This window comes from Gorilla gorilla, chromosome 14 (assembly GCF_029281585.2).
Source record: "Gorilla gorilla gorilla isolate KB3781 chromosome 14, NHGRI_mGorGor1-v2.1_pri, whole genome shotgun sequence".
NCBI classification, from domain to species: Eukaryota; Metazoa; Chordata; class Mammalia; order Primates; family Hominidae; genus Gorilla; species Gorilla gorilla.
Window position 1 is genome coordinate 114068349 of NC_073238.2, and position 13894 is coordinate 114082242.

General features: G+C 39.9%; 1 protein-coding gene across 4 annotated transcripts in view; it reads left to right on the forward strand.

Moving 5' to 3' along the window:
• Nucleotides 1–13894, forward strand: part of UBAC2 (UBA domain containing 2) — a 187763-nt gene that overhangs the window by 157655 nt on the left and 16214 nt on the right. For 2 of the 4 annotated variants that reach the window (XM_019039738.3, XM_055360000.2), the window contains one exon: nucleotides 10920–11042. The exons of the other annotated variants lie outside the window; for them this stretch is intronic. In XM_019039738.3, coding sequence (XP_018895283.1) covers nucleotides 10920–11042 — 123 coding nt within the window. The remainder of the gene's footprint in view (nucleotides 1–10919; nucleotides 11043–13894) is intronic. 4 annotated transcript variants of the gene reach the window in all.

The window sequence follows — 13894 nt, forward strand, 5'->3', positions numbered from 1 at the left end:
GCCTCGCGTTGCCCCGTCTCTTATCCAAGCAGTGAATGTGTTGCCAGTTTGTGTGTGTGGTGCTGGTGGTGGGCTTTGTTTGGTTTTTCCCACAAAGCTTTTGCCACAAAGCTTTTGCTGAGGACAGCAGCCTCTGTGGTGTCTTTTCTCTCTGTATTGTGCTCACTCTTGTAGTCATGCACCACATAACAATATGTTTTGGTCAATGACAGATCGCATGTATGACAATGGTCTCATAAGATTATGATGCCATATTTTTGCTATGTCTTTTCTGTGTTTAGATACACAACTACCATTGTGTTACAGCTGCCTCCAGTATTCAGCACAGTGACTTGCTGTACAGGTTTGTAGCCTGGTCGCCATAGGCTACACCAAGCAGCCTTGGTGTGTAGTAGGCGATCACATCTAGGTTTCTGTAAGTACACAGCAACAAAGTCACCCAACAGCACGTTTCTCAGAATGAAGCCCTGTTGTTAAGCGACACGTGACTGCAGTTTTAAGTCTAACGAGATGCCTCTCGTTCAGTCCTGAAGTGCTTCTTGTTTAGTTTTTAATGTACGTTTGTTTTGTTATCTCAGCCAAACTCTTTTCAGGGCCATAGGAAATTAGTCATTTCTCTGTGTCACAGCCTCATTATCTGGCCCCAGGACAGCGCACTACGCATAGAAGGCAAATGAGTAAAACTAAGTGTAAGCATATTCATACTTACACCAAAAGCTGCAGCTTCCACAGAGCACAGGGAATTGCAAATAACTGTCTTCTATGAGAAGTTGCCATTTGTGGTTTCACCTGTTTCCCAGCATTGCTTCTTTGTAACTCCTGGTTCTTGTATTAGAAGAGGGTGCTATGTCCATGAAGAATGTAGGTATCAAGCATGTCCTTTGGGAGCCTCCTTGTTTTAACCCCTCTCACCCCTTCCACCCCACCTTCATTAGTAACCCACCACCTGGGTCTTCATATCCCAACTACAGTCTTGGCTAAGAAAACCCCATACACCTTAACTCAGCAATATGCCTCACTATGTCTTTGTCCATTCAGTTATCCATTTTGCAACTGTTTCTTGAGTGCTTGCATATGCCAGGTCGTACAGGAGGCCAGGTCTACAAACAGGACAAGATGGAGAATCACAGCCCCCGTGGAGCTAATAGGCTGTTGCAGGCCAGTTAGCCTGCAAGTGAAATGGGATGTGCTGAGAGCTGTCCTGGGGAAGGAATGGTCAGGTGTGAGAGCACGCAGAGGAGTACGGGGTGGTGAGAGCAGGCTCCCCAGCAGGAGTAGAGAATGTGAGGGCGGGGTGGTGAGAAAGTGACTCCAGTGGCAGACAGGAGTCTGGTAAGCCCAGGTAAGAAATTTCTGCCGGATTCTGAAAGCAACAGGGATGCATTGAGTAGCATCAAAGGGGAGGATGTCTGTAGTCATCCGAAAAGGCCCTTAATGTACTCTCCCTTTCTTTTCTAACTGTGTATCTATGTGGCTGGATTTGCTTCATGTACTTCAAAAACCAGAGTAACATAGAACAAAATCGAATGCAGAAGTAGATGGGAGAATCCAGCAACCTTCTAGTAAGTCAGACATTAAAGAGATTTGCAAAAATGGAAAACAGTGCCACTCTTCTCAGTAATTCTGTTTGGGAAAACATGGTTATTTTTTATTTCAAAAATCTACATTTATGTTAGCAAGTAATAGGCTTGTGATTGTTAATGAGTTATTAAATATTTTTAAATTAATAGAAGGGCAATGAGGAGCCAGCAAAGGGTTTCTAAGTAGAGGAGGGGCTTGACGAGATTTGTATCTTAGGAACTAACTCTGGAGCCACCCCGGCCATGGACTGTGGTCTCACACGGGGCAGTGAGAGTGAGGGTGGAGACAGTGGTGGGGGAGTTCCAGTGGACAGAGCCTGGAGATCTGGTTTATGCAGTGGATGGATGTGGATGTCACGCCCCAAGACAGGGGACACAGCAAGAGATATGGGGTTGGAGATGAGTTTGTTTGGGACGTGTTCTATCTTAGGTGTCTCCTTAACATTTAGATGAAAGTGTGTTCAGGAGACAGTGGGTTACATGGCTCTGAGACACAGTGTTTGGGTTGGAGGTTCGAGTTTGGGAGTCTCTACCCCGTGAAGCCCTAGGAATGGATGGGCACCCAGAACACGGAAGAAGGAGAGAAACACTCCCCACATGGAACCTTCAAGAACACCCGTGTCTGAAGGACAGGAGTGGGAGGAGGAGAATCTGAGGACACTGAGAAGGCGTAGCTAGAGGGCTAGAAAGAAAGCGGGATGCCACAAAGCCCGGGGAAGAGAACGTCGAGGAAGAGTGGTCAGTAAGACCTGGTGCTGCCAGAGGGCAGGTCAGAGAGCACTCAGGAGGATCCACTGGATCTAACAAAGGGTGCTTTGATAACCTGGAAGAAAAAGGAAAAAGTGTTTCATTATTAAAATACCAGACTATTAGCTTCTAAAAGGCAGGGAGGTTGTCTTAATTCTCTTTCTACTTTTGTTGCTGAAAGTATCACCAGGTACATTAGTAGATGTGATAATTTTGTGATTTTACATTAACTCATTCAAGTAAAACGATCTAGTCTTTTTCTGCCCTTGATCTCCATGGTAGGTCATCCCCTTTGTCAGAGGCTCCTGTTAAATCAACCCATTTCCTAAATGTGTAAGTATTTCCTTATGGCCTGGGGTAAAACTTCCCAGCCACTGTGCCATGGTCATAGATGGGCTGAGATGCTGGTCCCCTCCCCCTTTGGGGGCAACTGGAAAGGGCCTGAAGCCACTGGGCCAGCTGTAAACAGTTTTGGCTTTTCCTGTGGGCCACGCAAATCTGTCTTTTTCTGTGTGTGCCATGAGGTGGAAAACATTTGAAAGCCTTGGTCCGTAGCACACTGAGTAAGTCCTTGTGTGGGCCCTGCCTCGCCTCCCGTGTGCCCAAGCACAGCACCCCTAAACAGTCACATCGCCCTTCGCTGCCTACCCCATGGTCTCCCCCGGAACCTTCCCTGCATGGTGGCCTGCAGGGGGCCACCGATTGTAGACTGGAGGTGCCCCTGCTGCGTGCTTCACACTTCAAAACCTGGCATGCTGATAAAGGCTTTCTGAGCACCAAAGACTGAGAAGAAAGGGTGCATTTGTTTCCAATGGCCAACAGTCTTAAAATAAGATGAAGATGCTTTTGGAAGTCATTTTGGCTTTTCTAAAACATCACATTCATAATGCCCCCTCTGTAATTGTTCTCCATTTTACTCTTTTATGGGGCACCAACTTGTACGAGCAGTCAGCTCAGGCTGCAGTGAGCTGAGAGTGGTACTGGCCACCTGGGAAATATGTTCAGGTCTTCCATCCATTGCAGCCCTCCAGGATCCTGTAGTCCAGTTGGGAAGATGAGAAACAATACTGTATAAAGTATAAGGCCAAGTAGTAAGGATCAGAATATTCATAGCTAAGCTGCAATAAGCTTATAGATGGCTTTACGTTCTATTTGAAATGTTTCACATGAATTAACTCTTGATTCTCATACTGTCCATGTGAGGTGGGTGCAGTTATTATTACCACTTTACAGGTGAGAAAACCAAGGGTCATGGAAATGTTTGAAAATGCACCTAAGGTGTTACAATAAGAGGCAGAGCTGGGATTTGAGCCCAGTTATTCTGGCTCTACAGACTGTTCTTAACTCAGCTTCCTCTACCTTTTTGTCCCTCTGCCGTTATTCCTTAGCATTGCTTTGCTCCTTGAAGGCGGTATAAACCCACTTAGGCCCCTTTCTTTGAACACCTTGGGGAAAATGCCTTGCTTGCTCTCTTCTCCATCGTTGAAATCATTCTCTTTTAATATTCAGCTCAGCCCCATCCTCTTGGAAGTCTTACCCCTGTGCTTTGGCCGCAGTGGGTTGATGTCCACTCTGAGCTTTTCTAGTCCTTTTAATTTAGGCCTCACAGCTCCCATCTTAATTATATATCATCTTGCATTGTTCTGGCTTTTCCATTTCTGGGTATCTTGCCTTCCCCTGAGGAGATGGTGCGCTCTTTGGGAGCAAGGATGAGACCGCGTGCCTGGCTCACACTCTCCTGTGGACGCTCGAGTGCCCGAGGTCAGCCACCCGTGAGCTCTTCTGGCTTCTCTAATGTAGACACTGCCTGACCATCCCATCCAGAAACCTTTCAATACCTGTAGAACATGGATTTCTGTTCCATGGAACTTCTGCTTAATAAAATGTCAGAAACTTTTACTGCTCCTCGGTTGGGAAACCATCATGTTTGTATGTATGAATATATGTTTATTCATTCATACATGTATATATACACAAGAATTTTTACTTCATTTGAAATCTTCTTACAAACTAATAAGTATTTCATAAAACGCCTGTTCAAACTGCAAGCTGTTTCCTTCTTCACTTTTAAAATATGTGGTTATTGCTTTTGAAGAAGACAAAGTAAAGGAAACATTTCCTGTTTATAGAGGCTCATATTTAACCCTACGTAAAGAGCAGATTCATGTCAAAACATCCTAGAACCTAGAGCCGTAACTTTCTGCTTTTTAAGCACTTTTCTACTATCACAGGAGTAGAGGGATTGGGGTTTTGTTTGCTTTGCCTACTCTTTGATTCTCTCACTCTCTTGTAAGAAATGAAATGGAACTCAAAGCCTATTCCCCTTCCACTGTCCTGGAGTGGGTGTGTTGTGTGCCTTTGCATGTTTTTGTTTCTTTACTACATACATACTTACCAGGGTTTCTCAACCTAAACACCATTGACATTTTGATCCAGACCATTCTTTGTTATAGGGGCTGCCCTGTACATTGTAGGATGTTTAGCAACATCCCTGACCTCTACCTACTAAATGCCAACAGCACCACCATGCTGTCCCCCTTCCCCTCCTTCACTTAACAACCAAAACTGTGAGCAGACATTGCCAAATATCTCCTGAGTTGGGGGTAGGAGAACAGAGTCACCATTATCATATATCCATCTAAAAAAGTTAAAATAGACCAGATGCAATGGTGCACATCTATAGTCTCAGCTACTCAGGAGGCCGAGATGGAAGATTGCTTGGGTCCAGGAGTTCAGGACTGCAGTGCGCCATGATTGTGCCTGTGAATAGCCACTGCTCTCCAGTCTGGACAATGTAGCAAGACCCTCATCCCCCAAAAAAGTTAAAATAGTATATATACTCTTGTTCTGAGTATTTTTTAATTTATGTAAATAGTATTACATTTTATTTATATTATTTACATAAACTACATACAATTTATGTAAATGGTATATGTATATATTGAATATGCATATTCTTGTACAACTTTATTTGTTCATTAAACATTGTATATTTGAGATTTACCCATGTAAATCTAATTCATTTATTCTAGCTGCTTTTATAATGGTCTTTTATATAATAGAACCACTTATTAATTTATTTCCCTCCTTAGGAACAACTGAATTTTTTCCATTTTCTTACTTAATATTACAACCAGTGCTTCACAGAAGATCCTCATACATGACCCCTTCAGCATTCACAGCTCCCTAGAGGTGAAGTTGCCAGGTCATAGACTAGAATAGTTTCACTAGATCTTGACATGTTGCTCTCCAAAAGGGTTGTGTCAGTTTATACTCTCATCAGCAACGTATGAGAGTTCCCATTTCTTTCACATCATTCCCACACTCAGTATTGTTGGGCTATGTATTTTTGCGAGTCTTGTGGGTATAAAATAACTTGTTTTCATTTGCCTTTCCCTAACACTAGTGAGATTGAATATCTTTTCATATGTTTCTTGACTTGGGATTTCCCCGTCTGTCAATGGAGTATTCATATACATTATCTGCTTTTCTCTTGAGTCACTTATTTTTTTCTCATTGATTTGTAAGTGTTGTCTTATAAGTTCATAAGTGTCATTGATTTATGAAGTCTCATTGATGTGTAACTTTTGAATTTTGAGCATATAGCAGTTATATGTTGTAAACATTTTCTCTCAATCTGTAGTTTGTCTTATTTAATTCAGTAACAATTGAACTTTTAATACAAAAGTTCTTACAGGTAAAGTAATTTTTAACCACTTTTTTCATTGTGATTTATGCTTCGTATTTCTGTTTTAGATATCCTTTCCTATCCTAATGACATGAAAATAATCTCCTATTTCTTCAAAAAAATTTTCACAGTTTGGCTTTCCACATTTAAATCTTTAATCTTAGTTTTTATTTTTGTGGGTGGTGTGAAGTAAAGGTCTAGTTTTATCTTTTCCCTATCTGTAGCCAGTTGTCCCAGGACTGTATTCAGTATGGGCTCATAACCAAGTGCCCATGTTTACTGTTGATTCCTAGACTCTGTCTTCTGTTTGGATTTTTTGCCTAACTTCCACTAATACCACATGACTTTAATTACTGCAGTCTAATAGTAAGTCCTAGTAACTGGTAGAGAAATCCTTTCTTATATTTCTTCAAAATAGTCATGCCTAGTTTTGAGCTTTAACTTCAAGTAGTCTAGTCCTACCAAAATATACACATGTGCATACTTTTGAATTTTGAGCATATAGCAGTTAGGGAATAGGAATAATAATAGGAATCTGACTCCACATGACAGATAACACAACATAGCAGAAACTTAACCAAGGTAGTTTATTTCTGTCTTGTATAGAAGTCCAGCAGTGGGCAGCCCAGGCCGGCGGGGCAGTGTCCTGAAGGTGTCAGCCCCCGGCTCTTTGCTGCTGCTGTATCCTCAGCACAGGGCTTCCACCTGATCCTCTAAGAAGGGCGAGCCCCTGCCTCTGAGGATCTTCCTGGTCGGCCCATATTCCCTTTCTGCTGACATACCATTGTCAGAACCTAGTCAACGTGGAAAGATACTGAGAAAGGTAGCAAGTCACACGTATATACACACGCAAGAAAACCAAAACTGTTTTTTCCAAAGGGGGAAAATGGATATTGGAAGTGAACCAGCAGTCTGCTAGACTGGAGTTGGCAGTGTCTGGATAGATTATAGGATTACATGTTACCAGGCTCAATTCAGGAACATGCTGAATCTTTCCATTTACTTAGAAATCTTGTAGATCTTTTGTTTGATTTTATTCTTAACTACCTTATATTTTTATTGCTATTTATAAATAGTAAGTTTTTGTACTTACATTCTCTAATGATTTCAATAGAGGGAATGTTACTTTTTAATCATACTCTCTTGTTCTTATGCCTTGAGAGACATTTGTAAACACTCTTGGATTTTCTAGGTAGACAGTCATCATTTGAATAATGAGTTTTGTTTCTCTTTTTCTATCTTTATGTGAGATTTTTGTTTGGGTTTGGTTTTTGTTCTCATTATGCTGTGACTTGTGCTGAATGCAAGAATTGGTAATAGGCATTTTTGTCTCTTCAAGAATGGGTATTGAATTTTGTCAAATTGTTTTCATACCTATTGAGATGAGCGTTTGATTTTTCTCCTTCAAACTGTTAATGTGTGGATTATGTTGCTAGTTTTTCTAAGATTTTTGAGATAAATCCTAATATAGCACATCATACTAGATAAGAGAATTATTTTTAAAACATTGTTGGATTGAATTTGCTGATATTTTATTTAGGATTATTGTATCTACCCAAGAAAAATTAACTATATATTGTATAATTTTTCTTGCTCATAATGGCCTTGTCTAGTTTTGGAAACAATGTTATGCTAGTCTCAAAAAATTAGGTGGGAAACTCTCCTTCCTTTTCTGTACTCTAGAGCAGTTTATATAAGATAAGGAGTCATTAAAGATTTCATACACTTCACCTGTAGGTTTTTGGTGGGTAGATTTTTAAGTACTGTTTCAATTACATTAAAATATGACATATATCCAGAAAAGTACATGCTATATAATAATAGTCATACAAATGTACTTTTTGTGTTTATTTTGTTCAATATCATTTGAGAGATTCAGCCATATTGTTGCATGTCATTCTAGTTTATTCATTCAAACTGCTTTATTAGATTACAGTATGTGAATGCGCCATAACTTACCCATTCTATAGTTGATGGGCATTTGGGCAGTTCCCGTCTTTGACTGTTGGAAATAATGCTGCTGAGAACGTTCTAGTCCGTGTCTTTTGATGAACATGTGTTTGAATTTCTTTTATTCAGGAGTGGAATTGCTGAGTCTCACATATGGCTCAGCTTAAGTAGATGGTCCTGAACAATTTTCAAAGATAATTACCAATGTCTGTTTTCTCTAGAATAAGTTTTAATAAGTTATACTTTTCTAGAAAGTTGTCTTTCATCAAAGTTATTGGTATGAATAAAGTATTCTTGTGATTTTTTTAAAAATCTGCCATATCCCTTGTATTATTCTTAATACTGTTTATTTGTGCTCCTTCCTTTGTCTTTTCATCAAGCTTGCCAGGTTTGCCTATTTTATTTGACTTTGTAACAGCCAGCAGTAAGTTTTAGTGACTCCTTCTGTTTCTTTGTTTTCCATTTTACTGGCATTTGCTCTCAACTTTCTACTTTCTTCTTTCTCATTTTTTTAGATTATTGTTACTTTCTCTAACTTCTTAAATTGGGTATACTTAACCCTTTAATTTTCAGTTTTCTTTTTTTAATTTAATCTCAATATTTAAAAATTACACCAACCACTTTATTACATCCCATAAACTTTGATAGGTAGGTAATAGTTTTATTCATTCTTAGATATCTTCTAATTTCCATTATGAGGATTTTTTTGGTTTCCAAATGTGTGAGGTTTTTTGTTTTAGTTATTATTTTGATGTTGATTTCTAGCTTAATTGCATTATGGTGAGAATATAATCTGTGTAATGTTTATGATTTGGTATTTGTGAATATTTCATATAGGATCTAGTACACAATTACTTTGTAAATACTTTAAATGTAATGGAAAAGAATGTATATTCTCTAAATATTAAATGCAAGGTATATATGTCCATTCAGAAATAAACTTGTTATTTTTTATATTATTATTTTTTGTCTGGTTGATCTATCAGTTACTGAGTTATATACTGAAAATTAAATATATGTCTAGATGCTTCCACTTCTCTTGTAATTCTATTCTTGCTTTCTGTGTTTTGATGCCATTGTGTTATATATAAATATGATATTCATGTATTCTATTGATTTTATCCCTAATACTGCCTTTTTTTTGCCTTCGAGGTCTATTTATTTGGCATGAATGTAGCAACAACAGCTTTCTTTGATTAGTATTTCTCTGATTTTTTTCCATCTCTTTACATCAACTTGTGTACGTCTTTATATTTTAGATTTATCTTTTGTGGGGAGGAGGTGAGAGGTGAGAGTGGCTTCTGTTCCCCTAATTTTTTTTCACATCTGTTTTTTCTCATAATACCTTATTCTTTTCTTTAAGGTCCTTCTGTGACGTCCTAGTCTTTTTGAAGTGTGTAATCATTTTCAGATCCTCCTATATTCAGGTCCTTGGGGACCCAGTCCTCTTGTGTGTTTTGTGTGCTGACTTGCTCATCATGGGTGATTTCCTTGTGGATTTTGTAGTTTTGAATTCTGAGTTTTTCCCCACTGGAGCTTTAACTATATAAATCCCATGTAACCCCAAGGCAAGAGAATATCTCTCCAGAGTAATTTTACATTTGCTTTTGCTTGGCTCCTTCGATATCTCCATCCCAAAACCAATCTTTATGTAACTTTTTTGATGGGTTCTGAGACCATGAATATAACAACATATGTATAGTATAACTTGAACCCCAAATTTGCCTGTGGTTCTTAATTCTCAGGCAGGACCAAGATTCCTGCTGTCTCCGGGGGAAGACAGTCTTTTTAGTTTGATTTTTTTTCATCCCTTTCGCTGAGGGTGCTGCCATTTGAAGATTGTATCTTTAGACAGATAATTGAGCTCAAAATTGCTGCCTCTTTCAGACCCAAGGCCTCATCTTCCAAACTCAAACAGTGATAGAACCCAAGTGGTCCTGGGTGAGCAGGGCCTGTGCTCCCCTGTCTCCCAGGCTGCTCACAGTGTGCGGCTCTGCTTCCCACGCCCACTTGTTCCTGAGGCCTTGCAACTCCACTTACTTCTTTCATATTTAGCTGTGTATAGAAATATTTATCTATTAATAGCATTTTTAGGTATTTGTAGTAGGAAGAGTTTCAGATCTTAGTCTATAATTTTGTCAGGACTAGAAGACTTCTAGAAATAGAGATTTAAATTAATAAATTCAAAGACTGCCATATAGCTAGAAACATGGATTTTTTTAAAGCAGCATGTGATGCATTTTTCTTCCCATGGTGGCTTCTTTTTTGTTGGTGACATAGACTAAGCCAGGAACGGCATTGCTGTCGGTCTTCAGGATCCGTGGAGCCACCCTCAGAAAGATGGTTACTGATCCTCACTTCTCACCTTTTCGCTGTTTGTCAGATTTCCCTTCACACTCTCTAGCCTGTTGCTAAGGTTTTATCACAGCCTGCAGTCTTCCTCCACTGTGTGCGCTCAGGATTTACTTAAGTCATAAGAAGAAGAAAGGTAGAGCAGGGGAGCATTTTAAGGGCCGTGATGGAAACACCAGATTTCTGGCTGCCCTCAGTGACTTAGCCTCGTCTCCATGTCTTCCTTCCTATCACACCCTGCAAAGCCCTGAGCTCCTAAGAGTTAACTGGAGTTGGGACAGTCAGTGGCGTCACAGTCGGGCTGAAATTAGGAGTGTCTGTACAGTGTCTTTCACTGCCTTCCAGAGCCACAGTGCACAAACAGCTTTTACACTGCGTATTACTTTCTTTTCTCCTGAGCACCTACTGCAGGCTGCCAATTTTGTGCTATTGACTGAAGGATGTTGTGATACTTTTGAATTTGAATTGCTTGCATAGAGCGGATCAATATGACACTTCCTTCCCAGTCTATAGATGTAACTGCATTGAGAGAAAGCTCTTCCAAGCATTATGATGATTCTGCTCCTTCTGTGTGTGATAACTGTGTGTTGATCTCTTTTTAGGGAGGAATGATCAATTGGAATCGTCTTTTTCCTCCTTTACGTCAGCGACAAAACATAAACTATCAGGGCGGTCGGCAGTCTGAGCCAGCAGCGCCCCCTCCTCTAGAAGTTTCTGAGGAACAGGTAATTAATCAGTAATACCTGGTACTCATTCTAAATCCATGTTTCAGAGTTGAAGCAGTTTCGATCAACAGGACTCAAAAGTAATCAAGCGTGTAAATACAAAGATGGTGACAGCAGTCCATCTGCCACCATGATAGAGACTTTGGGCCTTTTTTGGCTATTGTGGTTCTTACGAGTTTAAGGAAGGCATTATTGGTTGGGGGGCGGCGGGTGGGAATGCATTATGGTAGCTTGTTTTAGATGCTCTTACACTTCATATATACAAGAAACTAATGAGATTGGTTCTCTGTGAAGGATCGGGGACAAGGAGGTGGGAGGATGGGGAGGGAGTGTGCCTTTGGCATGGTTTCACTTTTGTATGGTTTTGAGTCATGTTAATGTTTTACATATTCAGCAAGCAAACCAAAAGGACAGGGACAAATGTAAAACTGAAAAGAAACAAACAAATGATCTAACTGCATTTCAAATGAATAACATAATCACATTGAAGGAGGGAAAATGGATTTCAGTAACGTTTGAACCTGATATACCCTCAGTCTAATGAAGAAACAAAAAGAACTGCAAACAAATCTTAAACATTTCTTCAAGGTTTAGTTTTCATAAAGGTATGAGTATAGCAATTCTAAAATTATGCTGTGTGTATTATAGATTTGAGCAAATGAGGAACTAGGTTGATTTTATTGTGGAAGAAGGAAAATAAATATATAAAGCAGGAGAAGGCAAGGGAGAACCCTGTGGGGTTGGAAAGGAATTATCACTATCATCGTAAACTCATGAGAGTGCGTGTGTGTGTGTGTGTGTATGTGTGTGTGTGTGTGTGTGTGTGTGTGTGTGTGTGTGTGTACACATACCCTCACTCTGACCGAGAGGGCTCAGAAGCAGTGGCCTCCTGGTAGCAGTGGGCTCACCTACTGCCCAGATCTGGTTTCTAAACACTCCTCCCCACTAAAAGGAACCAGGCCTCTTTAGGAAAACGGTGGATTCCAGGCCCAGTGTAGGGAACGTACAGGATAGCCCTGGATCATCGTGTGCCAGGAAAGTAAGGAAGTGATCAGTCACTGCTGGGGCCTGTCAGAAGGACACTGGAGCCAGCTGCGGGATCCCACTGGCCACATCTAGGGCATCGGCTTGGGGATCAGAATAAATAAAGGATAGTAAGAATACATGCATTATAATAGTAGATAAATATTTATATAAATACATACACTGGAGGGAAGGAAATGCTTTTCCTAAATGGAATGTCAAGTAATAAATATACAAAGAATGATAGTATCAGAAAATCACAAATTTGCAAGCATTGTAATAAAAATCCATTCAGGGAAAAATGATCAATATATGAAGACTAGGCTATTTATATATAGATGGTCTCTGACCTATAATGATCGAACTTTAACAATTTTTCAATTTTACAGTGGTGCAAAAGTGATACATACTCAGTAGAAGCCATACATCAAATTTTGAGTTTTGCTCTTTTCCCAGGCCAGCGATACGTGGTACGAGACTCTTTTGCGATGCTGGGCAGCGACTGTGAACCATTCTGTTTTTCACTTGCAGCACGATACTCAGTAATTACATGAGATAGTCAATACTCTAGATTTGTGAGAGATGATTTTGCCCAACTGTAGGGTAATGTTAAGTGTTCTGAGCATCTTTAAGGTAGGCTAGATTAAGCTGTGATATTCAGTAGGTTAAGTGTACTAAATGCATTTTGACTTATGATATTTTCAACTTACAGTGGATTTATTGGGACTTAACTCCATCGTAGGTTGAGGAGTGCTTGTAATCTCAAAGTATCCCTCCACAAGTTACTTACTAATTGTAAAGGAAAACCGTAATTCTACAGAGGAGAAATTGGACACCACCTTAACCAAGTTATCAAAATTAACATCACCAATTATGGAACAAAGAATTATTATGTTCATATCCTGAAAAGGACATATCAGTTATGTGTTACAATCAACATGCATAACTTTGATCGTAAGGGAAAATAAGATAAACTTAATTTGAGGGACATTCTGTAAAATACCTGGTCTATGTTCTTCAAAAATACGATGTTCCAGATTAAAGGAGACTTGGGAGTCATGCTGCCCAAATGGAAAATGTGATCCTGGACTGGATTTTGTACTGGAGAAAAAATGTCTGATGAAAGGCCATTTTAGGATCAGTTGATGAAATTGGACTATGGATTGGATATTGGTATTATATGAATTTTACATTTCCAGGACTTGGTACATACCAACCGTGGTTAGGAAAGAGAATATTCTTGTTCTTAGAAAACACACACTGAAGTATGAAGGAAAAAAGCACCGTGATGTGTGCAACCTGCTCTCAAATGGCCTAGGAATAATATCTGTGCATGTCAGTACATAGTGTGTGATTGTGTGTATGTGTGACAGAGACAGAGAGAGAAAGCAGCTATGGCCAAATAACAATTGGTGAATCTGGTTAAGGAGGAATCAGGAGTTCCAGGTACTATTCTAGAAACTTTTCTAAGTTTGAAATTATTTCAAACTACAACCTTTTCAAAATCTATAAAAGAAAGTTAAGAGTGTTGCCATCATAATACTTTGAAGTTTCCCTCTGCCTGTTGTTTTTCCCTTTCAGCAAACAAAACAAATTGAGATCAGCATTTCACAGCTGACCACACCATCCAGGCCATCGCCTCCCCATTCCCTGTCCCCAGAGTGAACAAATGCCACGCACCTGCCTCTGTGGCAAAAACTTTGTCCTCATTTTTCCCAAAACTCAAAAGGTGCCCCTGGGCAGGGATCTCATAGCCACCCATGGGTAAGGCTGTGACAGGTGTTTTCGAGAGAAACCACTGTCACGTGCCCATTGACTTGATCCAGCCC